Source organism: Phaseolus vulgaris, chromosome 2, assembly GCF_051622355.1.
Source record: "Phaseolus vulgaris cultivar YP4 chromosome 2, ASM5162235v1, whole genome shotgun sequence".
Taxonomy (NCBI): domain Eukaryota; kingdom Viridiplantae; phylum Streptophyta; class Magnoliopsida; order Fabales; family Fabaceae; genus Phaseolus; species Phaseolus vulgaris.
The window spans coordinates 791,996-818,758 of record NC_143499.1 but is presented as its reverse complement, the minus strand read 5'-3'; the positions used below and the strand labels follow the sequence as shown (position 1 = coordinate 818,758).

General features: G+C 32.3%; 4 protein-coding genes across 6 annotated transcripts; 3 read left to right on the top strand and 1 right to left on the bottom strand.

The window, feature by feature from the left end:
* The first annotated feature begins 2,541 nt into the window (after window positions 1-2,541).
* LOC150028925 (uncharacterized) lies at window positions 2,542-4,151 on the top strand. Its single transcript, XM_090298018.1, has 3 exons — window positions 2,542-3,019; window positions 3,095-3,403; window positions 3,497-4,151. Exons 1-3 carry the CDS (start codon window positions 2,646-2,648, stop codon window positions 3,654-3,656), a joined length of 843 nt encoding a protein of 280 aa, XP_090154144.1. The 5' UTR covers window positions 2,542-2,645; the 3' UTR covers window positions 3,657-4,151.
* An 845-nt stretch (window positions 4,152-4,996) lies between these two features.
* LOC137830459 (uncharacterized) lies at window positions 4,997-7,574 on the top strand. Its single transcript, XM_068637819.2, has 6 exons — window positions 4,997-5,227; window positions 5,301-5,513; window positions 5,595-5,687; window positions 5,776-5,877; window positions 6,889-7,245; window positions 7,333-7,574. The coding sequence occupies exons 2-6, from the start codon at window positions 5,349-5,351 to the stop codon at window positions 7,405-7,407; spliced, it is 792 nt and encodes a 263-aa protein (XP_068493920.2). The 5' UTR covers window positions 4,997-5,227; window positions 5,301-5,348; the 3' UTR covers window positions 7,408-7,574.
* Window positions 7,575-10,178: 2,604 nt separating this feature from the next.
* Window positions 10,179-16,113, top strand: LOC137809984 (protein NRT1/ PTR FAMILY 7.3). The gene is made up of 5 exons (XM_068611082.2): window positions 10,179-10,471; window positions 10,701-10,815; window positions 13,844-14,061; window positions 14,173-14,735; window positions 14,905-16,113. The coding sequence occupies exons 1-5, from the start codon at window positions 10,439-10,441 to the stop codon at window positions 15,764-15,766; spliced, it is 1,791 nt and encodes a 596-aa protein (XP_068467183.1). The 5' UTR covers window positions 10,179-10,438; the 3' UTR covers window positions 15,767-16,113.
* Window positions 16,114-16,945: 832 nt separating this feature from the next.
* On the bottom strand, window positions 16,946-23,731 carry PKP3 (plastidial pyruvate kinase 3). Of its 3 annotated transcripts, none has more exons than XR_016518313.1 (12): window positions 23,379-23,717; window positions 23,025-23,294; window positions 22,608-22,773; window positions 22,268-22,402; window positions 22,021-22,131; window positions 21,024-21,112; window positions 19,813-19,931; window positions 19,026-19,201; window positions 18,342-18,441; window positions 18,060-18,208; window positions 17,325-17,433; window positions 16,946-17,231 (listed from the first exon to the last, which is right to left on the bottom strand). XR_016518313.1 is itself a non-coding variant. In XM_068611083.2 (12 exons), the coding sequence occupies exons 1-12, from the start codon at window positions 23,547-23,549 to the stop codon at window positions 17,118-17,120; spliced, it is 1,653 nt and encodes a 550-aa protein (XP_068467184.2). In that variant the 5' UTR covers window positions 23,550-23,731; the 3' UTR covers window positions 16,946-17,117. The 3 variants fall into 3 exon arrangements, 1 of the variants encoding a protein (XP_068467184.2); XM_068611083.2 differs by having other exon boundaries at window positions 19,869-19,931; window positions 23,379-23,731; XR_016518314.1 differs by lacking the exon at window positions 21,024-21,112.
* Between the last annotated feature and the right edge of the window lie 3,032 nt (window positions 23,732-26,763).

The following is a 26,763-nucleotide window of genomic DNA, read 5'->3' as shown; positions in this document are numbered from 1 at the left end:
TTCTGATTAGGACATATATATGAAAAAAACTTACTGAAAAATAAACTAATCTAATAAAAGGAATGATTAAATTAATATAACCAATCTAAGTTATATGAATTGCTTGTAGCCCTTAATTTCAGGTGTAGGTTGAACCACACAATGACTCAATAAAATATTGTATCACGTATGTTGAAAATGAATCAAACTTTTGATTCTTCAGAAAATCTTGTGATGTAGAGGACCAATCTCCTGTTTTCATGCATGCCATATTAAAGAGCATATTATAATGCAAAATTTGGACCTATCTAATTGAATCTAAAAAATTAGTATATATGTGCATAAACTAATTATTAAGTACTATAGTTTCATATTCTTACAGTTTCATATTCTTACACATAAACCAAAACCAAAACCCTGTAAAATCGGCTCGCATGGTGAGGTTTGCACTCACTTATATACGGACTCTAATATCATATTACAAAGTGAACTTTAAGTCTAACTTAATTCTATAAAACTGGTTTATGAGGTGAGGTTTGCACTCACTTATGTATAATAAATTTTTTTCATTTCTAGTCGATGTGGAATCTCATTATGCTATTAGAACCTTTATGTTTTACATGCATTTGTTTTGGTTGCACTAATGTGTTTGAATCTTCTAATACCTCTACTTTATGTACCCTTATTAATTTAATTTATTTTCATGTCTATGAAATTGAAAAACTAATTAGAAGTTCATGCAAATGCCAAATATATAATGTAATTTAAAGGGTAATACTTTAATTAAACTAATAAATTAAATTTTACTTAAGATTTGAAATAATTTAATTAAATATTGAATTTTGGTTTGGATACTTTAAGTTAATAAATGAAACCAAATATACATTAACTCCTTTAAGTTTTCTTTATATCTCAATTTTCATGTATGGTAATTTTTTAATTTACAAGAACCTTTATTTAAAAATTTAATAATAACTTATGTTAATGAGATAAATGTATGTTTTTATATATATATATATATATATATATATATAATATATATATATATATATATATATATAATATGTCTCACTCTAATGATGTGGACAAAAGGAAAATAAAGTTTTCAGTCACTTTTTCTTTTAATTTTCAATTTATTGCCTACATACAGCAACTAACCAGAAAAAGTGCATAAGGTGACATTTAATGTGCTACCAATATTGCAAGAAATAAATCCTAACTATTACACTAGCTTTAACTTCTTAGAGATAAAAAGTTCTCTTGTTTTCTCAAGGGTTATCCAAAGAATATAAAAGTTTGGTTTGTTATAGGTATGAGAAAGTTAGGTTATAAATTTTTATTGAAAATAGAAACTATTTTAAAAAAAATTATTAATAATAGAAACTACTTTAGATACCACTAATTTTTTTAATCTCTAAAATAGTCTCTAATTTAGTCTAATAGTAACTAATTATTTTGGTCTCTAAAATTTATTGCAATTTGAATATTTTTTTTAGTGCATAATCATTTATAAATATTATTTTATAATAATAATAACTTATAAAAATATTAAATGAAACTATTAATAATATATAAAATTTAAAAAAATAAATAAATATATATATATATATATATATATATATATACTCTCTTTCATCAAATCTAAATAATCGGAATTTTAACTTTAACTATCTTCTTTCTTATACACTTATTTTATAAAGAAACCTTCATTTTACATTTACTATCTTTCGAATAAACCTTTACTATATTCTCATTTTTTTTTTTAATAAAAGCTTTTATGTTACACATTAATATGCAACTTGACATATCAGTTAGGCTGACACCTCAACTAACAACAATCATCTGCCATCACATGAAAAAAAAATATTATTTAAAAAAAATACAAAAATATGAGGAGATTAAACCAAAATCCATATGTTAACAAAAATGATACATAGGTAGACTATACCTATTCATAAAGAATTCTAAGAACAGACTAGATGAAAGCCTATTATACATAAATGAAATCCTATTACACCATTTCATAATTAAATGATTCTCTATGAATAAATTCCAAATTAGTCAACTTATCCGCACACACATTCCCTTTACGAAAAAATATGAGTAACACTAAACCTGATTTTTCCCACAGTAATTAAGACAAGTATTCCATCAATTGAAGCATCCACAAAACATTAGTCCTAGCAGTAAACGCGGCACAAACCAAGGCATAATCACATTCAAGCCAGACATTAGTGAGCCCCATCTTTTGAGCTTCCTCCATAGCATGTATAATTCCATAAAACTCAACAACCATAGCAGTCTAAACTTCAAGAAACGTAGAAAAACACCAATAAACTTCCCATACTCCCACGAAAAATACTTTCACAAGTAGCAAGACCAGGATACTTCTAGGAACCTCATCTGTGTTAATTTTAATTCAATCTAGTGAAGAAAACTCTCATCTAACGAAAAAAAAAAAAAAACGATTAAGATATATTTGCACTAGCTTTTCAAGAAGAAAAAGTAAGGTATATTTTTCTGTAAATTAATTTATAAAACTTGTTGTTACATAGGGTATAAGGAAAGAGCTTTGGCCAAATGATAAAGGAAGATTTCGGCCAAGTGTATTTTCATTGTCAAAAACAAAGAAAAAAACGTTTTTGCGGACGTTGAAAAAGGCTAAAATGCCAGATGGATACTCAAGTAATATTGCAAGGTGTGTAGATTTGAAAGGTGGAAAGATTTTTGGACTCAAGAGTCATGATTGTCATATTCTTATGGAACAATTACTACCTATTGCCATACGTAATGTTCTACCAAACAATGTGACTGCCGTGATAGTAGAAATGTGTTCATTTTTTCGACAATTATGTGGGAAAAGTTTAAGTCAATTTGATCTTAATAAACTTGAGTCTCGCATGATTCAAACTCTTTGCCACTTGGAAATGTTATTTCCTCCTACCTTCTTTACAATCATGGTTCATTTAACATGTCATCTAGCTGGTGAGGCAAAACTTGGAGGACCGGTACATTACCGTTGGATGTATCCCATAGAAAGGTAAATTTCCTACGAACCTTTGTACTTTTTTTAAGTTCAAAGTTTGATTATTCTAATTGCGAAAGAATTTTATAGGTATTTGGGACACTTAAAATCGTATGTTCGAAACAAGGAACAACCTGAAGGTTCTATTGCTGAAGGATACCTAGCTGAAGAGGTTTTGACCTTTTGTTCTCAATATATGGAAGGGATGAAAACAAGAACTAATAGACCTTCACGTGTAGATGACTCTTTCAACACAAATATTTCAGAATTGAATACCCTATTTCCACCAATTGGTAGAGTTGTAAGTGCTGCTTCAACTTTTGAGATGTCAACTATTGAGAGAACACAAGCACATCGATATGTGTTATTTAATTGCCCTCAAGTTCAACCTTACATTGAGTGAGTATTAACACTCAATATAAATCTAATTATGTTGAAAAGTTGTCCTTTATGGAATTATTAGTAATATATTGGTTTCAAATTTTTTCTTAGGGAATTTAGACAACATTTACGAAGAAGGTCTAGAGGGAGAAGAATTCCAAATACAGAGCTAGAAAAGATTATCAATAAGGATTTCATGAATTGGTTTCCTCAAAGGGTAGGTACAATATGTTTTTACAAGTTTAAAATGTCAATTTCAAAGATATACTGACAACAAGCATTATTTTTGTAGATTAATAACACAGCCATTTCAAGTACAGTTGCAAATGATCTTAAGTATCTAGCTCAAGGTCCAACAACACATGCTAGAAGAATTTCTGCCTTTAATGTAAATGGTTTCAAATTTAGAACTGAAAGTCGAGAACATGACCTAAAAACCCAAAACTGTGGAGTGTTCTTAACTTCTTCAACATCATGTGTTGTAAGTGGTGTGGATCAAAATATTAGACAAGCAGATTTGGCATATTATGGAAAATTAGAAGATATAATTGAGCTTAATTACTATGGTCATTTTAAGGTTATCTTGTTCAAATGTAAATGGGCTGACACCACAAGGGACTGTGGGTTGAGGAAGGATCCTTGGGGTTTCACTTGTATTAATTTTTCAAGGTTAATTCACACGGGAGATCGTGAGGAGCATGATCCATACATTGAAGCTTCACAAGCTGGAATGGTATATTATATAGATGATGAGGTGAATAAGGAATGGTCAATTGTTGTCCATTTGAAACCATGAGACTTGTATGATATGGGAGAAGGAGATGGTGAAGTTTGTGAAGTAGAACCGTGTCCACAACAAGACTTACATGAATTTTTCAGCAACTCTGACCAATTGGCATTATTTAGGGAGGATGAAGATGATGAATTACTAAATGAGGACAACAATGATGATGAACTTCATGAAAATGACTCAATGTCAGAGTAATAATAACCTTGGTTCAGCTGCACTATTAATATGTTCATTCATCTACTATGTGCATGTATGAAGCTTTTAATATATCTCCACTTTTAATATATCTTCAAATTTAAATTATGTTGTTGATTACTTCAATTTTATGTGCAGATATGCCTAAACCTAAAAGGATCAAGAACTTGCTTAAGTCAGTTGCTGGTTCAGACAAATCTGTGGCCAACTATGTAAACATTAATGCTACGCCTTCTACTACACAGGACCAGACAAGAACTACTTCTGCAAGTCCATTTGGATCTCCACTACCACAAGCTTCTCAATCTATTCATCAACAAACCTCACAACCTACACAATCACAAACTTCACAAGTTCCACAATCACAAGCTTCACAAGTTCCACAACCACAGACTGAATCTGAAAATCTTGAATCATCTGAATCTGTACCTCCAGCAACTTCTGAATCTGCACCTGCACAACCAACTTCTGAGTCTGAAAGAGTGCAACCAAGAAAATCAAGGCAATCAAACCACTATTGGTTTGTTGATGCTATAGGTAAAATCTTTTGTTTTTTTTTTCTTTACATGTAATAAGTTTCACTGCACATGAAATAATGTATTTGGATTTTTATAGATGGTGAAGGAGTTAGTCAAAAACTAAAGGTGAAGGTTAGGGATGCTCATAACTTACCTACCGGATTACGTGTGGTGGTGAACTATGATGACAATTTTCAACCAATTGGAGAAGCATCTGGTTTACTTGCTGGAGTTTGTGGACAACTAGCAGCAAATCATGTATTGTTCCCTATTAGTTTTGAAAAGTGGTCAACTTTGCCAGATACTTACAAGGATACAGTGTGGGAGAGTGTACTAAAGGTAATATAACTTACATTGAAATAACTTTAATTTATTCAATACATTTGGACTAACTTCTTTTCTTTTTTTGAAGTCTCGATTTTGTTTCAAAGTAAATGAAGATTTGGCTAAAAGAGATGTTATGTTTAAAATTGGGAAACTGTGGAGGGAATACAGATGCAAGCTTTGGAATGAATTTTATGACCCTCTTATGAGCAGAAGTGACCTCATCAAGAATGTTCCAGCTGGATTAAACATGGAACAATGGACTGTTTTTGTTGATTATCGTTTGAGGCCTTCTACAGTGGTATAGTAAACTCTGTTTTTTATTATTATTAATAAGCTTACTTTAAGTTTACACAAAACTGATTTCATTTTCACTTTGTAGAACATGTGTAATAGAAATAGAGATATAAGGAAGAGACAAATTATTCCTCACACTGGTGGTGCTATGTCTTTGTCAAGAAGAAGAAATAATTTGGTATTTGTTTACTTATATTGTGCTCTTTATTTTAATATATTACAATTTCCACCACATTATACTTATATTATTATTGTTGAACATATAGAAAATTGAGACTGGTAAAAATATTGGACGAGCTGAAATGTGGAAGATCACACATAAGAGGAAAAATGGCATATATGTGAATGAAGAGGCGCTGGAAATTGGGGTAAGTGTTTGGACTACTTTGATGATGATGTATTGATCATAGAAATATATTGGACTGCTTTGATGATGATGTATTGATCATGGAAATATACTGGACTACTTTGATGATGATGTATTGATCATGGAAATATACTGGACTGCTTTGATGATGTATTGATCATGATGATATATTGATCTGCTTTGATGATGATGTATTGATCATGATGATATATTGAACTGCTTTGATGATGATGTATTGATATGGGAAGTGGTGGATAGGAAAAAGAAAAAGCAGGAAATCTAGAAATAGTAATAATAATAAGAATTATAATGATAAAAATGAATGGTAGTTTATGTGATGGTGACCGGCACAGAGAGGTATGATAGCATGAACTTAAGTGGAATCAGGGGTGGGTAATTGTTATTTATAGATGAATAGGTGCATCTATATTTAGGGGTATGATTTTACAGATTTTGTCTCTAAGGTTCCAACCACATGGTCTTAATTTGGATAGTGATTGATGAGTGAGAATGCTATCATATAGATTTTAGCACTAGATTGATTGATGACCAAACACATGGTCTGTTCTTAATCGCACTAGATTTTAGCATGCTATGGGAAATTAATAATGGAGTGCAGGTATAAAGAACCTTTTACCACAAGGGAATTTTAAAATTAATCAATATTTTCTTTTATAGCATGCTTTAATTATTACGTACCATTATTCCAAACACAATCACATTATTATGTATAAATAATTAATAACCAAATGATAAAGTCACTAATCAATATCTGCATGCATGCTCCCCTTTTTCTTTAGTCAGTATATTCAGGCCTTTAATTTCTCAGTTTTTTTTCTTACCTTTTTACCTTCTTTGGGTTTTAAGTCACTGTCATCAAAATTGTAGAGAATTGGGATGAACTTTGGATGGTTTCTTTTATACCTTACTCTCATTCTATGTTGTAGTTGAGAGTTCAACCATTTCATTATGTTTACTGCTGCTGCCATGATATATTTTCAATTTTATCCAGGAAAAAATTGATGAACTAATATTGACAAATCCAAAAGGTGGTTCAAATATATCTCCAGAAGATCCAATTGGTGTCATATTTGGTAAGGAGCATCCGGGTCGAGTTAGAGGGCTATCATATGGAGCTTGTCCCAGCCTTGCTTTCAAAGGATCCACAACAAGGCTAAGTGGTATGAACCATGCTTCCTCTAGTTCAACTTCATCAAATGTGGAGGACAAGATAACTCAAATGGAAAATGAGCTTGCAACTGTGAAAAATCAAATGAACACTTTGCTTGCTTATATTGCTTCAAGAAAAGACGTTCCAGAACATTTTGCTGCAATAGCAGCTAATTTGGTTCATGCATCCACCAATGAGGTATTAATATATTTAAATATTTATTGGTGTCTTTTATTTTATAATTATAAACATACAAATTCATTAACTTAAAATTATTTATTTCAGGCATCAGATTATGGAAGTGGTGCTCCATCACCTAATCAAGTAATAGGATCAAGTGCCGGAAGCAAAACTGATTAGAGATGTGTGTTTTAATTTTAAACTTGACTAGGAATGTATGAACTTTTGAACAACTATGTGTTGGAATTTTAAACTTAATTAGGGATGTATGAACTTTTTATGTGTTTTAAACTTTTGAACATTATTATGTGTGTTTTAACTTTCAATTACATATAAACATTTGAACATTATTATGTGTGCTTTAATTTTTAATGAAATGAATGGATGATTATAACTTTATACATTATTTTATTTTATTTTGAAAAAGTGGTGGTTAAATTTTATAATTGTATAAAACAGATTATAAAAAAGATTATAGAAAAGTGGTGGTTAAATTTTATAATTGTATAAAACAGATTATAAAAAAAATTATAAAAAAGATTATAAAAAAGTGGTTAAATTTTCCTTATTCAGTAATAAAATTACGTCAGTTAAAAACGCCACTACTTACGAATATTATGGTGTCAGAATCTTCTTCAATGATTGTAAATTGCGACAGTTATAACTGACACTACTTACAGATAAAAACCGCCACTACTTACACTATGTTTAAAGTGGCGGGTGTTGCGGCGGGTAACATAAAACCGCCACATTAAACTTTGTGACGGCCAGTTCTATGGCGGTTTGGGAAACCGCCACAAGCGTATATTGTGGCGGTTATAAACGCCACTTTATACGAAAAAAACCGCCACAATATACACTTTTTTTTGTAGTGAATTATATATAAATTAATTTTAATTTAGAAGAAAAGTAACCGTAATAAATCATTAAAAATTGATAAAAAATAATTAGTTTATATATTGATTAAATTAAATACTATTATAAAGATTTAAAAAAATTATTAACATCTAAATTAGTTTCTATTATTAATAAATAATTTTTAAATTAATAACTAAAATCTTGATAACTAAATAACAATTTATAAATTATTTGTGTGAAAACTAATTTAGTAAAATACTTTTTAGTCTCTAAAATAATATATAATTAACTTAATATAATAATTAATTATTTTTTATCTTTAAAATTAATTTTTATTTAATGATATTTTAGCAGTGTAATTTATTTTTCTTCTAAAATAACAACTTATAAAAAAATCACTTATGCATAAAATATTAGATAATTTCCCAGCAACTGGTAGAAAAAAGTCAATAACTATGTCTCTTAAAGGGTTAAAAACGAGTTAATAAAGTGAACTAATAATGGAAGCTTGTCCCTGAAAACAAAATTCTAAGAAACAAACAAACACAAGAGAATGATTGAGGAAGTGATATTATCATATTTGTTATGAAACTTTACATTACAACATGATTATCACATTTTTTTTATCTATTTAAGAACTAAATGAGACTTAATGATATTTTGTAGGAGTTAGATTAAGAAGAATTTATATTTTTAGAAAAAGAAAAAAGTGTTTAGATTTTATTTAATGGTGATTTGGAAGTGCTAGAATTGCGTGTCTATCTGGAATGCATATAAAGAAGTGGAATTGAAATCTGTCAAAGACCAAACTAACGTAAGAGTAATACATAGATGTATGGTCCTTTTTGTTCTCTTACCCAAAATCAAAATATATAAAAAAATTGTGCTTATCGATGAGTTATATTCTAGATGTTTGATAATAGAATTCCATAACTTTTACTTGTATTATACTTGGTTGCGTAATAATTAAATTATTAAGAACTTAGGCAATTAGATCAAAATTGATAATAGAATAACACTACTTTACAAGGATACGTATAGTTTTTTGTTCTGAATAGTATATTCTTTATCCCAACAGAAACAGAAAGAATAATTGCTTAAAAAGTAAAAATTTTAAAGTCTTATAACAAATATCTGTTAATTACTAATTTAAGAAAATATTAAATACCTTCAATGTTTTTTAATATGACGTCCTATGTGTAAGTTTTTTGTTAATCACTAAGAAAATTATTAAAAATGTATATAATAAATCTATCTCTCACACACACATATATATATATATATATTAATAAGATTAATTTTAAGTTAACTAATTTTTCAATTTTAAAATTAAAGAAACTATTAAATATTTTATAAATGCGTTTTTCTTTATTTGATTCTCTCACGAGTTTGTCTGCAAGTTCACTAAAAAAAATCACTAAATAAAAATCTATTATAAAAAAATAATAATTAGTTATTATATTGACTAAATTAAAAATTAAAAAAATATTTATATCTAAATTAGTTTTCATTAGTGATAAATAATTTTTAAATTAGTATTTAATTAACTATCAAACTTTTATATATCAATTATAATTGATAGCTAAAACTGTTAAAATCTGGTAGCTTCTAAATTTATTTTTTTAGTTTTTAAAATAGTATCTAATTTAGTCAATATAATAATTATATATTTTTTTATAATATTGATTTTTATTCAATAATTTTTGTGTAGTGATTTGAGAGAATAGTTTCAATGCAACTCTTAAATATATCAAACATGTTACATCAATAACCAAACTTATTGTAAAATGAAACTAAACTTAATCTACTAAAGTTGAAGAAAATAAATAAACTTGACAATTACTTGTGGAATGTTCCACACTCAATAACTTTAATCCTCAATTCAATGTATTTGTTATGTATGGAAAGAAAGGGAGAATGCATTTGTGTTTCCTTTTATTGTATATAAAAGATGTGAATACAATAAAAGTAAAGGTGTAAAATTGTACGTGTCAAAAAATGTGATGGTTTTTTTGTTACATAAATCATCATATGTACTATTCCCATAACAACTGTAATGTTTGTATTATCTTCTTGTTTCATATCATTAAATCAAATTTGTGTCTTTGTAAAAGTGCATGTCATACATAGTTTTTGTATGTTTATAACATGTGGATACCCCACTTCTTGGTTTACTTCATTACTCCACCGTTCATGCCAACCTTAGTTCATCTATATATTCATCTCTCCCACTCTCCTTCTCTCTTGTGTAACATTGCTTTCTCTCTTCTCCTTCACCTCAATCTGCAACAACCTTCCTCTACTTGAGTAATCTACCTTGCATTATCAACTTTCTTCTTTTCATATACCACTCATGTCTTGCTTAGAGTCTGAGCTCTGCAAAGAGGTCAGTGTTAAGAGGTTTTACACATACATTACATATTCTTCTTCTTCTTTATTTTTTGAAGTGTTTCTTCTTGTCTGTAGTTTCCTCAGTGTTCATATATTTTATGTAAGATACTAGAAAAATGAGTGTGACATGTATTAGCATCATTTTGTATTCTTTATTTATATCAACAATGAATGTGACAAATACTGAAAAGCCTAGAATTTTGTGTGTTCAAAACTCTGCACAGAGCAAGTTTGAAGAAGAATCAGAAGAGGTTACTCTTGATGGAAGTGTTGATTTGCATGGTGGTCCTGCTATAAGAGCCAAATCTGGAAGATGGGTTGCTGCAATTATCATACTATGTAAGCTAGCTCCAAAAACATTAACTGCACGTATATTTTTATTACTTTTGGATCTTGGTGAAGGATAATGCATATCTGATATTATCACATCATATGCATATAATCCGTATCTTCTTTAGTCGTAAAAAATTGTTTGTTTTGATATGAAAATAGAAAAGGACAACAAATAACTACATCACTCTTTTATTCTCCTAGATTGAGGAATTATTGTTGTTAGGGAGAGAATTCCCCGATGAGTTATTATCTATGAAGTGAAAGGTTATAGGGTGTACTACAATACATTATAAATATTAATTGATCTTATATTCTTTGAATCTATTAATCTCAGGAATTTTAGGTTAATGACAGAAATAGGTTACTGCAAAAATACAATGATTATGGTGATATATATGTAGAAATACACGTAACCTAAGTTTCAGACCAGGAGTATTGTGTGCAGAAGTTTTCTTATGACTCATGGGGTTGTGTGCATATAGCTTATCATAGAAAGAGCAAAAGGGTGGTTACTTTATGGTGGAATATGTGCTACTACAAGCAACCATGCTAGTTAGTCTCCTTCTTACCAGAAAAGAAGGAGAAGACAACACTTAAATGCAGGAACGTGTTTCATTTGGAGTACAAAATCCAAAACCAGACATTTCAGTCAGTTTTGTTGCATTCATTTTCCTGTGGAGTGTGTGTGTTTGGCAGACACTTACAGCTATGTCTTGGCTGGCTGGCTACCTAGTAACTACTTATTCCTCCACCATGCAAAACTAGAACAAAATTAAATTAAATTACCATAATTATTGGATGATGAAATTCTTCAAACCCTCTTAAGTAGTATTATTATCTAAATGTTAAAAATGAATGTTTTTGGAGTTTTTGTACTTAGTAACTTATTATATGCTTTTGTTTATATTATTGGTAAAAGGCCAAATTGTATACTATTAACACCTCTCTGACTAAAATAAGAAAACTAATTTTAATTTTGAAAAACAATACCTAAATATGATGGGACAGAGGATATAGATTTCTGAATAATGCCTGAACTGGGTTTTTGGCTGTGTCCTTCAGAAGAAAAAGAGACAAATAGCTTTCAGAGAAAAATACCTTTCAGAGACGTAACCGCTGTGGAAATTTGCATGATGTGGGTTGCTGCCATGTGTCATCAACACAGACAGATATGCATGCAAATTTGTAACCATTAGCATTTTACAACAATCAAATTGGAAGTGCAAACTTATTTATTAATTCAATAATTAGTATTTGGTCACTGCTATTTACTCATATAGAAAAGAAAAGAAGAGGAGCATGATGAGTACGAAACCAGCTATTTGGGGTAAGTGGTGATATATATATATATATATATATATATATATATATATATAATGCAGGTTCCTATATAGTTCATTCTGAATAACAAAAACTGATATACGTCACGATCATATAATTATTTAGAACCCTTATTCTCTTAAGTTATTTTCGAAATCCTGCTGAGTGTTGCATTATCACACAAACAAAAGAAATTCAAATATTAACAATCTATTTAGCATATAAATCTGTGATTATCTGGCAAAAGAAATGTAATTAGTTTAGATGGTTTATAATATTTAATTTTCCGACAATTAAGAAAGATTCATTCTCCTCGGTCTCTTTGTGTGTTAGGTATCTTTAGATTTTATTAGAAGTATAAAAGAAACTTACGGTACACTATTTGGTTGTGATTGTGTAAAGTTGTTGTCTGTATATGGATATAAAAGGGCTCACCTCCAGCTCCTAAAAACGATGAAAAATGTTTGTTCAATTTTACTTTTCTTTCTTTTACTCTGATCCTTATCAGTTGTCAATTTTTTCCACGTATAAAGAGACACGAAAGAATAATAAAGGTCCTTTTTCCATGAATGAAAAGTTAGATTAAAATAACTAATATTAAATGTAATACTTATGCAAATATAATATTTATAGGTATAATTATTTTTTAAAATTTAAAATACACTCAAATAATTATTTTAAAATACTTTCATTATTATATCATTCCAGTTTGAATTATCTATTATTTAATTTTTGCAAAAAGATAATATTATAATGATTTTTTTTTTTAGTACAGGTGTATTGTTTGGATAAAGGTTGGGTTAACGCAAGTGTGTATAGAGTTACAAGTTTTAAATGCATTTGTGCAAAGCCCTGCTGTAAAATAATACTGCATCGTCATATTAAAAATTAAATTTTGGAATAGTAAAAAAAATGCCATACAAAACAGTAGAGTGACTTTTTCCTTCAGAACCACGACAAAGACTGAAAGAGTTCAAAAAGTGAATTCAGAATCATGAAAATCACGATATTCTCTTTTAAAGAGAATATTTAATATAACAGTTTAATTTCTTTTAATAAGCTTTCAAAGTGTTATCCCACCTATGAAACCAATACTATCTAAGTTTTAACAAAAGAAACCAATACAAATTTCATCGTGTGCTGTGTAAAGGGAAATCCTAAACGTGCCTGACACTATACCCTGAATAGACTTGTTAAAATAGGACCCTGTTAATGGGATATTTTTTTAGACTTTTTAATGCCATATATTGTTTTTAATTCTAATTATTCATATCTTAATTTTTATAATTTTATTATTATTTGCAGTACTTTCTTTTTATCTCTTTCCTTTCAAAATTGTATAACCTCTGAGATTGAGGATTTTTTTATTAGAATGCATATGAATGAGAGACAATTATCTCAAGTAGACGAAGGTATGTTTTTATGTTGTCTTTCATCTATTATAGAAGGCAGGATACAAGGAATAGAAGTTATAATATCAAGTACCTTTCGTGTCATGATATAGTAGTCGCCTGTGGATTATCTGACTGCATGAAATCCTAATCATTGGTAATTTTTATATATCAAACAGAAAAATGAAACACAATTTAAATAAACATTACTGAAGGATATGGCTATAGGAGTAATGCGTATTAACTTACCATGCATGGTTCAAAATATTGAGAACATGGTGCCAATGATTCTTGTTCCCTGATTTGTTGATTGCATCTATCAGTGAATCAAGCTCTGGCAACCCTTGCATTCTTTGGGATGGGAGTGAACCTAGTGCTGTTTCTGACAAGGGTTGTAGGACAAAATAATGCTGATGCAGCTAACAATGTGAGCAAGTGGACTGGAACAGTTTACATCTTCTCTCTTGTGGGTGCTTTCCTCAGTGATTCTTATTGGGGAAGATATAAAACTTGTGCTGTCTTTCAGGTCATCTTTGTTATAGTAAGTAGCGCTCCATTTTCTCTCCTCTCATTCATAATCTTTCTTTTTAATTCCTAACTGTTACATTAACTACTTCACTAATCAACAAATCTGTGTGGCTTGACATAACAGGGTCTAATGTCCTTATCCCTGTCATCATACCTATTCTTACTTAAGCCTAAAGGTTGTGGGAATGAAACAATTCATTGTGGAAAACATTCAAGATTGGAGATGGGAATGTTCTACCTCTCAATATATCTAGTTGCCTTGGGTAATGGAGGTTATCAACCAAATATTGCCACATTTGGAGCTGATCAGTTTGACGAGGAGCACTCAGAGGAGGGTCACTCTAAGGTGGCCTTCTTTAGCTACTTCTACCTAGCTTTTAATATCGGCCAACTTTTCTCGAACACCATTCTGGTCTATTTCGAGGATGAAGGAATGTGGGCTCTTGGTTTCTGGCTGTCTGCAGGTTCTGCCTTTGCTGCACTGGTCTTGTTTCTTGCATGCACCTCGAGGTATAGACACTTCAAGCCCAGTGGCAACCCTCTCTCCAGGTTCAGCCAAGTCCTTGTGGCTGCATCAAGGAAATCCAAAATTCAAATGTCATCAAACGGAGAGAACTTACTTCACATGGATGCAAAGGAGTCTTCGACGAATGCCAACAGAAAGATTCTCCACACTCACGGGTTCAAGTAAGTAGTGGAGGTTCCTTTCAGCTGAAACTACACAATGAATGTATTCATGTGATCAGTTTGCTACAAATTAACACACGTTTGATTTCCATTCCAGTACTGTTCTCCATTCTTGATTGCAGTGAGCAACAACAGTTTGATCAATTTGCCATTTGTTACTGTATTGCAGGTTCCTGGACAGGGCAGCATTTATATCTTCAAGAGATCTAGATGATCAGAAAGAGACCGGTTACAACCCCTGGCGCCTCTGTCCTGTAAGTCAAGTAGAAGAGGTGAAGTGCATACTGAGACTTCTTCCAATTTGGCTCTGCACCATAATATACTCTGTGGTTTTCACACAAATGGCTTCACTTTTTGTGGAGCAAGGCGCTGCCATGAAAACCACCGTCTCCAATTTCAGAATACCCCCAGCTAGCATGTCCAGCTTTGATATACTCAGTGTGGCAGTTTTCATTTTCTTCTACCGCCGAGTTCTTGATCCATTTGTGGGAAAACTCAAAAAGACAGATTCCAAGGGACTTACAGAACTTCAGAGAATGGGAGTTGGACTTGTTATAGCAGTACTGGCAATGGTTTCAGCTGGACTAGTTGAATGCTATAGGCTTAAGTATGCAAAACAAGGATGCATCCACTGCAATGACACAAGCACTTTAAGCATCTTTTGGCAGATCCCTCAGTACGCATTTATAGGAGCTTCCGAGGTTTTTATGTATGTAGGCCAGTTGGAGTTCTTCAACGCTCAGACACCAGACGGCTTAAAGAGCTTCGGAAGTGCACTTTGCATGACATCCATTTCTCTTGGGAATTATGTGAGTAGCTTACTTGTTAGTATGGTTATGAAGATATCCACCGAAGATCACATGCCAGGGTGGATCCCTGGAAACCTCAATAAAGGTCACTTGGATAGGTTTTACTTCCTCTTAGCTGCCTTGACATCCATAGACTTGATTGCCTATATTGCATGTGCAAAATGGTACAAGTGTATACAGCTAGAGGGGAAAACTGGAGAAAATAATGAGTCAAAAGTATAATTTGCAAGGGATATCAATCAAAGGCCATGGATACCGCATATATTAATAAGAGAAAGGAAGGGCAACTAGTCACATATAATCTTGGTTCTATAGTTGCTGTTGGAAGAAATAGTTTGCAGAAAGAGAAGCCCTTCTTACATGAGTTTCTGACTCTCTTACAACTTGACTCATTATTTTTAAGGCTTAAATATGTTCTTGAAGCCAAGTTGTGTAAAACTAAAATTTGATGAAACAATGACTGTTTTAGGGTACTTAGACATTTCCTTTCTCTCGTTTGTAAGTTCCATTTTAAAGACGAAGTCGGCTATGTTGATTTCCATGTATTTACGGAATTTATTTTAGCTTCCCATCCCAGAGCTAACACAAATTTCTGTCCTTAATGTCTGGTATTCATGAACAAACAACGCAATCATCCATTAAGACAATAATTTCGAAACAGAGAAAGAGAAAATTTTACAAAATACTTTCTATTATATTTAGATTTAGCTGATTGAATCAAACAACCAAAGAACTTCCGAACTGGCAGTCGCAGACCAAATGTCATTCCTACAGCAATGTCATGTAGACAAACAAAGAATTCTGTATAAGATCAAAAGAACAGGATAAAGCGATAACTTATTGCTGGCAATTATTTGTCAGAAAAATTTCTTTACAATATCACTTACAAAAAATACAACATTAACATGTGATTAAAGAAATTTACAAAATACACTTAAGGGTGCCAACAACTCGCCCAGCAGTGAATCAATATTCGGAAGATTTATCGTAGCAATCAGAGGAATTAACAGGCAATACTTACAGTCCACAGAATCAAATTTTGCATTATTTATGTGTGTGTATATATGTAATGTCATCTTTCATACGTATAGAGCAAAAAATGGGAAAGATAAAAAGGTTGAAACAAATTAAACATATAAGTAAATTATAAGGTGACCAGTGCACGAGCTCCCAAGTTCTAGCGATATGGGCATAATAACGGCAGAAGACAGCATTACAGAGCTTTACCTTGTGAGTCGAGAGCAACTCTATGCCCAATTATCATATCAAATCAAAATAAATATATCCCACCATGGTTGCGCAAACAGCAAGGTCAATGTGATTTCTTTCAGCCAAGATAAAAATATAAACACGACATATTAACAAAATACATAGTTAGTTATAAAAGAACTTTATGGAGGATACTGAAATTCCCGATAAATATTTGCATTTTGAAAATTTTCTTTAGGATCTAACCTTGGTGTTTCAAGTGCATAATAGCCATAACTATTGAAAGTAAGAATAACTAATTACAAGATAGTGAAGAAGAAGAAAAACTGTACACTTATGAGGAACAAAGACCCTTCATAGAATTTTATTCGTGAACCTCACGAACTTGTATGTGGTGAGTGGATTCCTCACGCCAGATTGGTTGTGCTCCACTTTGAACAAGAGTAACATGCTGTCCCTCGTGTAAATGACCCTTACTCTGAAATATGGAGACTTTTCATAAACGTCTAAAAGAAAAAATAGAAAGAAAATTAATATATCTGAGCACTTGATGGAGATATTACTAACTAACCAAAAGTAGCTTGAGGGCTCTAGAGAAGGTCTCCTCTGCATCATTTGAAAATTGCATGTATATAGGCACAATGCCATGATAAAGCGCCAACCTCTGCTTAATCCTTGATCTGCGAATAGTGAAATCATAAATGTGTGGGTGCAATAGAACATTAACTTAAGCATCTATACTGCCCTCCAAAAATTAGAAAGCGGAAAAAGGAAAAAATCACTGCCTATCAGATTCCCAGCTTCATTTTTTTCTTCTTCTTAATGTGTAGCTTTATTTTTTGGGTGGAGGGGTATGTCCGAGAAAAATAGCCCCTTACATGTAAGCATAATAACATCATTTTAGAAAAAAAAATAAAAATAAAAGTAGGGGGGAGGGGTTTCCATCTAGGATGGGAGAGCACAGGAAAATTAATTAATTGGATAATCTGTAATACTTGAGTTGGCAAGAGAGAAGCTAGCTTTTCTCAAGATAATACATAGGCTGAAAGCCCAGGAAATTAGGTATTTATTTTCCAAACATAAAAAAAAGTACTATTTCTCCTGAAAAGGTAGTAAGGACAAACCATAGTACCGGGGAATTTCATCAAGAAAAGTTTTTATTTTCAGGTTAGTTGCATAAAAATTAATAGCACATTAACACAGAAAATACATATACATGTGCAAATGCAAACATTACTGTGTAAAGCATAAAGGTTAAAAAATAATATATATATATATATATATATAACACCCTGTTAATGCTTACTCATTTGTGAATGCAAAGATTGTTGAGTAAGGCCTATAATGGCTCAAAAGAATAGCCATGGATCCTGTTCTGGTGAAAACAATAATGGGGGTATTAAGAGTATTAGACATTGTTGTCGCATGGAAAGCAAACATTTCTCCCATGTGGCTCTGTCAACAAGTAAACACAAATTAATTAGATTTTAGTATATCCTCGATTTACAATAAAATGTATCAATAATAAACCCTCTACAACAAATGAAACAAAACTCCAAAAGTGCCTAATTTTTATCCGAGGACTTACATTATGGGAACTCAGACTTGGACAAGCAACACCATTTTGAACAGTGGATTCATTCCTAAGAGCCACCGTGTGCATAACTTTAACAGCTTTCAATGGAAATCTGAAGCAGTTGCAAATTGCAATCCTCTTAAGTTAAATTTATTTATTGAAAAAAAAAGGTATACTAAATGCATAAATTCATTAGCACAAGACACAAAGGTTAGACCTTCTTATGTAACCGAGATAAAAAAAACGAATTAAATACATTTTCAAATGAAAAGCAGTTCTATAGTAATTACAACAATCCACAACAAATACAAAAGGATGGAAAATTAGGGATTTGTAGCCAATTTAGGACAGAAGTATCTTTTTATAATGAATGATGTTTTCCATCCTGAAAACATTGCACTCCATAAAATAAAAAAAATAACTATTTGTTTAGTTTAGAGTTGTTTAGTTTAGATCACTTAATAATGCAAATTATTAAACAGTAATGGATTTGTTTAGTTTAGATTCATTCCTATTTGTTATTACTTTTTAGGTTTCTCCTAAGAGAATATCATATCCCCCACTTGTATATCTTTCATTCTCTTCTCTAATGATGCTTCTTCTTTTATCAGAAAATAGTAAAATATGAATACTTAAAAGAAGTTTGAACAGCTTAAAAAAATAGGAAACAAGTTCACCAAGTAATAGCAAACTCACTTTCCATGTGCAGTTTCTCCTGAAAGCATGATAGCATCAGCACCTTGTCTTACTGCAATTGCAATGTCCGAGACTTCTGCCCTTGTTGGCGTGGGATGATTAATCATGCTTTCAAGCATATTTGTTGCCACAATAACCGGCTTTTGCATGCTTTGACATCTCCTTATGATGTCCTCCTGCTTGATTAAAAAAAAGGGAATGAATGAACTACATAGAACACAGAATTAAGCATAGTAAAAGAAAACTACTAAAGTAGAGAACAAAAGCATCAGTTTGAAACTAGTATGCCATAATCTAGTTTGTGTAAGTTGTAATAGGCGCTGAGATAAGTGGGTCATAATAACAATATAATCTTCAAGCAATTTTACTCACTTGTGCACAAGGAAGCATCAGAGGAAAGGAAGAGATTTTCTCTTCTGATATTCTATTTCAGTTTATTGGTTTGTTGCGATAGCCACAAATAAGCACTTTCTTTTATAGGTAAAAAAAGTTTTAAATATAGAAGTATTAAAACAACAAATCTTAAGGACACAATAGCATTAAATGCTCCCGGAAGCTTGCAGTGCAGCAGAAAATGATCTGCTTTTTTCTAATCTCAAGTTACCAGCCTTTCATATTGCAATTTGTCTCACAAAATGTGGTCACAGTAAGCCTTGTGCAGAGTAGATGTTAGCTTGCAGTGTAGGCACCAACAATTTTAGGAAGTGTTTAGCTAAAGTAGGAGCAAGAGATAGCAAGAAACAAGAGGAAAATGACTTGGAAGTAAAAAAGAGATAAGATATCATACCACAGGTTTATAAGTTTAAATATCTGGAATCCATGTTACTCTGAGCATCACATTACCTGCAATAAAGGAACTTCCTCTATCGGAAGTTCAGCTCCAAGATCCCCACGAGCAACCATGGCCTGCAAAAATAAATAAAACTCTGAAAATGAAACTGGATGCTATGTGTAGATAAAGATCTTGATTATATTCATGATATTGAATAACATTAAAAAGCTTTCTCCAAAATATAGACTGTGAAAGTGTTGAAAAACCTACAGCAGGTTCAGACCAGCTCAGAGTAAAGGTAAAATCAGTTCTATATGTTAATTTAAGGTTTCACCATAACTTAGTCAAAAGATATGCAGTAGATTTTCTTACTCAGGCATTTGTCAAATACATTCATTTCTATCTGTAATTAAGTCTAAAGGAATCTACTATAAATGTATGCCCTGAAAATGATATTGTCTAATGTATTTGTAAAGTTAATTGTGAACATTAAAGGAGAGAGATCATCAGTATGCTTACCAAAACTTAATAGAACAATCTCCACTAAACCAAGTTATTTGATATTTTAAATCAAGAAAAATGATTTTCAACCAATAGTGCACAAACAAGCACACACCACAAAACCACCTTTTTCTCCTGAAATTACGCAAGCATTGTATATCCTATAATCAAAGAATCATCACCATGACATGATTGTACCGTCATAGGTTGCAGGACAGATATCGTGTAACTTCTAATCAATCCATAATCAGCTCAGGATGCAATTATGTTCCTCTTGTATCCAACATAGAAAATGAGACACATATTGCTGAGATTTTGAAGAATACAATTGACAGCCTAATCAACTTAGGCCAGAAAACAGCAAAGTCATTACTTAAATTTGTGCATTATACAAGGATTACTAGAATTTTCAAGTCCTCTCATAGAATTAGTGAGACTATTAACTTGAAATATTCCATTTTTCAGTTTCTTTTTTCAGGTACTATTTTCACATGAAGCATAAGTGATAGAAGTATAGAACTACTATACATAGTATGTATCCATTCCTCCATGTAACCAATTCCAGTTCTCATATGTTGAATACTAAATAGACCAAAATAAATAAATAAAAACATGACTAAAAAAATATCGATCACCAACATAATTTAAATTTCAATCCCTTTTAACTGAAAGTATTGAAGGTATGAAATATCTACAATACATGATCTGAACATTTTGAAACTAACCCCATCTGAAGCAGAAAGTATGGAATGAAGATTTGGTATGGAATCTGCACTTTCAATTTTTACAATCACGTGTATATCGGCCTTATAACCTATAGAAAAAGGTTTACAATAATTTAGTTGATAATGAGAATGATGGGACCCATAATCACTGTCATGAGAAGTCATGTATTATTAAATATTGAATGTAAGTCTAATAATAATGGTCATGTTGCAGTTATGGGTAGAAGCTAGGCCTAGGAGCAGTAACATAGAATTTAATAGAATATATCGTAGTGTTACAGAATAACTTGTCCTGCATTCGTTGTTCCGTATTAGTTCTATATTAGAATTAGAAACTGTCTCACTAACAGTTGTTTTGAAATATAATTTAATGCGGAAACAGAAATCACATACAATACAGGGATTCACTTTCTACAGAGAGTACTCTCTGTCCACAACAGCAAATAACAACACGTCATGACATGACTCGTTAGGACCTAACTCAAACCAGCTTATAAGGCAATAGACACCCTATAATTTTTCACTGAACTTTCTCATTAGTTAGAATCCTGTGTCAGTACTAAAACATAATAAGTACTCACAAGGAGTACAAACAAACACTTACATACTCTACCAAGCAACACATGCTATCCAATATGATACTTAGAAATCCCATAATACCCAAGTGTCTATCAACTACCCAAGCTTTATAAACTTTTAAGTCATAGGTGTAGTCGACAAGGGACTAAAACACCACCCTATGCAACAGTTAAGACAACTCCCAGAAAGCCACAATTAGGGTGGGATAAGGGTGACCACAATTCAGGCAGATGACCGTAATTAAAGTGGCTTTCCGACAATTGTTATGACTACGGATATCTAATAATATATGATTGCACATGATTATTGGTTTCTTTTAGAGAAGCAATAAATAAACACCAAGAAAGAAGAAACTTCCACACATGCACAAAGCTAGATACAAAAGCATAAAAAGGAAATTAGACATCTAAAAAATTACTTTTGAGGTACTCCTTTAACTCGTGCACCACTCTAGCATCCTTGACAAATGAGACAGCATAGAAGTCTACTTGATTGTCCATTCCAAACTTGATATCTTCCCAGTCTTTGTCTATGAAGTTGAAACATAAGGCAACAGAGCGTAAAATTGTGAGTGCATTTGCATTCAAAAAGTATCCAGCTACAAGTGAATCACAGAAACTTATTGCCCAAGCACAGTGTCAACAATAAATAGAACAGAACTATACCAGTTATGGAAGGAAGTGTAGCACTTTTTCCACGGACATTTAAATGACGCCTAGATTTCAGTTCACCACCATCAATAACTACACATTTAACCAAGTCTTTTGTCTTTGACTTAACAGAAAGAGACATCATTCCTCCTAAAACAATAACCAGACCGGATTAGAATCTTCTTTTAAGATAATCAAAATTGGCGGTTATAAAAAAGTTCAATAAACTCCTCTAAAACACCGAGATTATAAAAAATAAATTACTTACGGGTAGCCCATACATGGTTAACAATCAACTAATTAATCACAAAACTTGCGCGCAAAATATTCACAAATAAGAGATCATCGTTCTTACCATCAACCAGCAACACATCTCCAACCTCCACATCATTCACAAAATCATCGTAATTCACGCTAACCGTACTTTCCGTGCTGACCCCTCTCCTGGTGGTGAAACAGAATTCTTGACCCTCTTTAAGTGAAATTGGTTGAGGCACATCACCGCTTCTAACTTCAGGACCCTGCGAAGACGAACCCGCTCTGTCTTCAAATCCAAAATACAGTTTAAAGACGGAAATTGAAATTCAGAACAGCGGAAGTGAGTTTTAACTTTGACGCTTACAATGAAGTTGAAAGTATTAAAGTGGATTTTAAATCTAACATATGAAATTTCCTAATCTCTAGTGTGTGGGAACTCTAACGGAAGTGTTAACAGACACAATTAGGTCGAGCTAAAACGACGAAAACGGAAGTTATATATGAAGGAGTTGACCTTGGTGTCGAGCATGATCGCTACGACCTTATCCTGAAACTGAGCATTGTACTCTCTCACCAACTCAATGGTCTGCAGGTGCGATGCGTGGTCCCCGTGCGACATGTTCAAACGCGCCACGTTCATTCCGGCTTCAGCCAGGTTCCATATCATGTCACGTGAGCTCGTGGATGGACCTATCGTGCACACGATCTTAGTTTTCTTCCGCGCCTCGGAATTCGCCGCGCCGCAATCACTGACCTGAACCTCGAGCGAAGAGTTCGCGTTGCCCTGCGCAATGAATTGAACAACACAGAGAGGTTAGGTTAGAGATAGCGAAGTGAGATTCGTTTGCGGAAATTGCAAGTAACTTACGAGGGAGGGAGAGCCGTTGGAGGAGTTGATTTGGACTTGGTTTGTTACCATGGTGATTTTAGGGATGCGTTTGGTTCGGTGTTTGGAGGGAGAGAGATCGGATTGGAAGAGCGAGGAAGTTGCTGAAGAGAGATGAATGGTTGCCATGTTTATTGCTCGAGAGAGTAGCATCAGCTATTGCAGCCAAACAAACAAGTCTCTCTGTTAATTTGTTTCTTGCAGTTCCAACCAACCAGCTTCCACTGACCTTGTGTTCTATATTTCGTTGTTATCTCAGGCCACCACCAGAGACTGGGCACTGTTTGAGGTTATGGATTACTCTGTTAACCGCTTTTATCCACTACAATCAATTTACTAAACTATTTATTTAACACCATTGCTTAATTACATGCACAAAATTTGACTTTTATGGTTTGTTTCGATTAGAAAGAAAATGTATGTATTTGACTTTTAATATTAATAATATTTTTTATTATTAAAGATATATAAATATGTTTATATTATTATTATTATTTATAAACAATAAATATATTTATGAGTTTTTAATTAAACCCTACAATTTTCTCTTTTCTTCTTTCACATTGTGCTCTGTTGCTGGTCCATTTCCTTGTGTTTTTCCCCAGTTTGTGCTTCCATTTCTTCCCTCTCTACCTGCGTTTAGTTATGATGTTGTAGTTGTTGCATTGCCACCACCTAAAACAAATCATTTTCATTGAACATAGGGAGGAACACCACTACAAGTTTTAATTTATTTTGTATATTGTATTATACATGCACAAAATATTTTTCATAAAACGTGGCCAAATGAATAATCCAATGATGACTCATATCAGATGTTGGTTGGGTTATTGGAAAAATAATAATTTAATGAACAAGAAAAATTACATTATAACAATTAACAATGATATATCTATTATTTGATATGCTTATCCATTTAATAAGTGTTTGTTTGAAAATTAAGACAACTGAGTCAAATATATGGTTGTATGATGGGACCAAAATACAACGACACATCTAGCAAGTTTTCTAAATATTCATATTGTTCATCATTTCCAAACAAATCAACATATTTATAATGTCACTGACTAATTTATTTAAGGAAGTTCATGCGCACAATAACCCATGACTCCTCTCCCATTCCCAACAACATGATGATCATAATGATCATCAACTTTTACATCAACAACATCAACTATGTATGGTTGAATCCCTACAGGAAATTCATTGAGCAAATGAATTGATTTTGTTTCAAAAGTGTCTTTCATGACTCATTTGCTAGATTTTCAGATAAAAGAACTATCATGTTGTGAATGCAAGCCATCAACATGCTCAAAATAATGTGCATCGACCTCATATGATATCCCTGTGTAAAAATCGTCATCTATTTCTGACAAAAATCAATTTTAAAGGCGTGTTCAACAAACTCATTCTAAAAGCCTTTTTTTGGACTCTGAAGTTTGGTAGTCATATCTTCACCATTTCAACCACCAAAACTAAAAAAATAGCGTCCTTCCACACATGAAACCACCTAGTATTGCTTCTAAAAAAACACCACCATACATCATTGGAAGTGTCATCTTTGTACACCACCAACCTTCAACCGCCATTATCACAAATCACGTATTCCATAAATTCATTCCTTTTAAACAAACTCTCAAGGGAAAAGCTAGTATTTTAAAAAGTAAGGGTTGCATGAAGTAAAAACCTTAAATTGCTAATGAAAGAAAACTCACATTGTCCACTATAGGTTGTAGGCTATTGCATTATATACCCCATGGTTTGAAGCTGCATCCCCATGGGTTAGTGAAATCTTAAAAATATTACTGGTTCATATTTATAAAACAACCTTATTTTAGATTGTATGATAATTCTTGTAGATTATGACTTGCACAATCCAAAACCTATTTTGATGTTTTGTGTACATTTTGGAATGCACATTTCATAATGTATCTTTGGATCTGAAAATATATTTTAAAATGTGTATTCTATAATGTATTAATGCACAATCCATAATACATATTTCTAAATGGTAAAATTGGAAATTTAATTTTTATGGGGTGTAGAAACAATATATGAGGGTGCAGAATTGAAAGGCTCGGGTTCTGTATAAAAAATGTTGCTTCTTCGTGCACCCCCACACTCTTATGCAAAGACGAAATCACCCTTATTAGTTTTTAAAATTCCAAAAATATCCCTAATCTAAAAAAACCCTAAAACGAAGGCAGCGACTGATCTTCTCATTTGCGCAGCCGTTTTTCTTCCTCTTCCACAATAGCGTAACAACGACACCTCCATAGCATTCTCCTTTCAATCTCACATTTCTTTTTGGTGATTTAGAGTGTTCCCTGTTAATTTGATATGATTTGTGTTGATTAAATTGTATATTTTATATGATTTTGGTTGATTAAATTAGGATTGAGTAGAGTTAAAATTGGTGTCTCATAGCCGAATAATGAGTAAGATGGGTGTTTCTCATCCTCATATACTACCTACAGTGGATTTGTTGGGGCAAGCTATGACACGATAGACAAAGGGTTGTTATGTGCCTTTGTAGAAAGGTGGCACGCAGAGACAAAAAATCCTTTCATCTGCTTGTGGGTGATTTAACCATCACATTAGATGATGTGTCGAATTTGTTGCGGCGATTGATTTGCTTGTTGATTCACTTCGTGTAGATTGAGGAGTAGCAGCTGCTAAGACTCGTCATTGTTGAGGTGGACATGTGCGCTTAAGCTGGTTGAGGGAGATGTATGATGACGCATGTACCAGGTGACAATGGAGTGTGGCTGCACGGGCATATTTGCTACACCTAGTAGGTTGCACCATCTTTGCAGATAAGAGTGCTACGTCGGTTAGTGTATCCTACTTGGGATTATTTGTAGATTTAAGGCACACCGGAGGATACTCGTGGGCAGCAGCTGCTTTGACCCACATGTATGAGCAGTTGGACAACATACTTTGCAAACTTAACTTTACCTCATATGTAGTAAACACATCTGTACATTCATATATCTTCGATGACTTCTCAATATCATCATCATCTTACACACCAACCCCATCATATAATTCTTATTCAAATTCTTCACTACTGTCCATGTTTCTACAAATAAAAAAAAAATGAAACTAAATCATTGCATTACGGATCCATAAATCCATAAGTCAAAAAAATCATTATGGATATAATAATCCATAATTCAAAAAGACCATTCCGGATTTAGGAATCCATAACACAAAAAACCAATTCCAGATTCATAAAACCATAATGCAAGTGATGCATTCCGGATTCAGGAATCCATAACACACAAAAACAATTATGGATCCACCAATCCATAATGCAATTTAGGCTTCTGGATTCCACAATCCGAAAAACAACAATTTATGCATT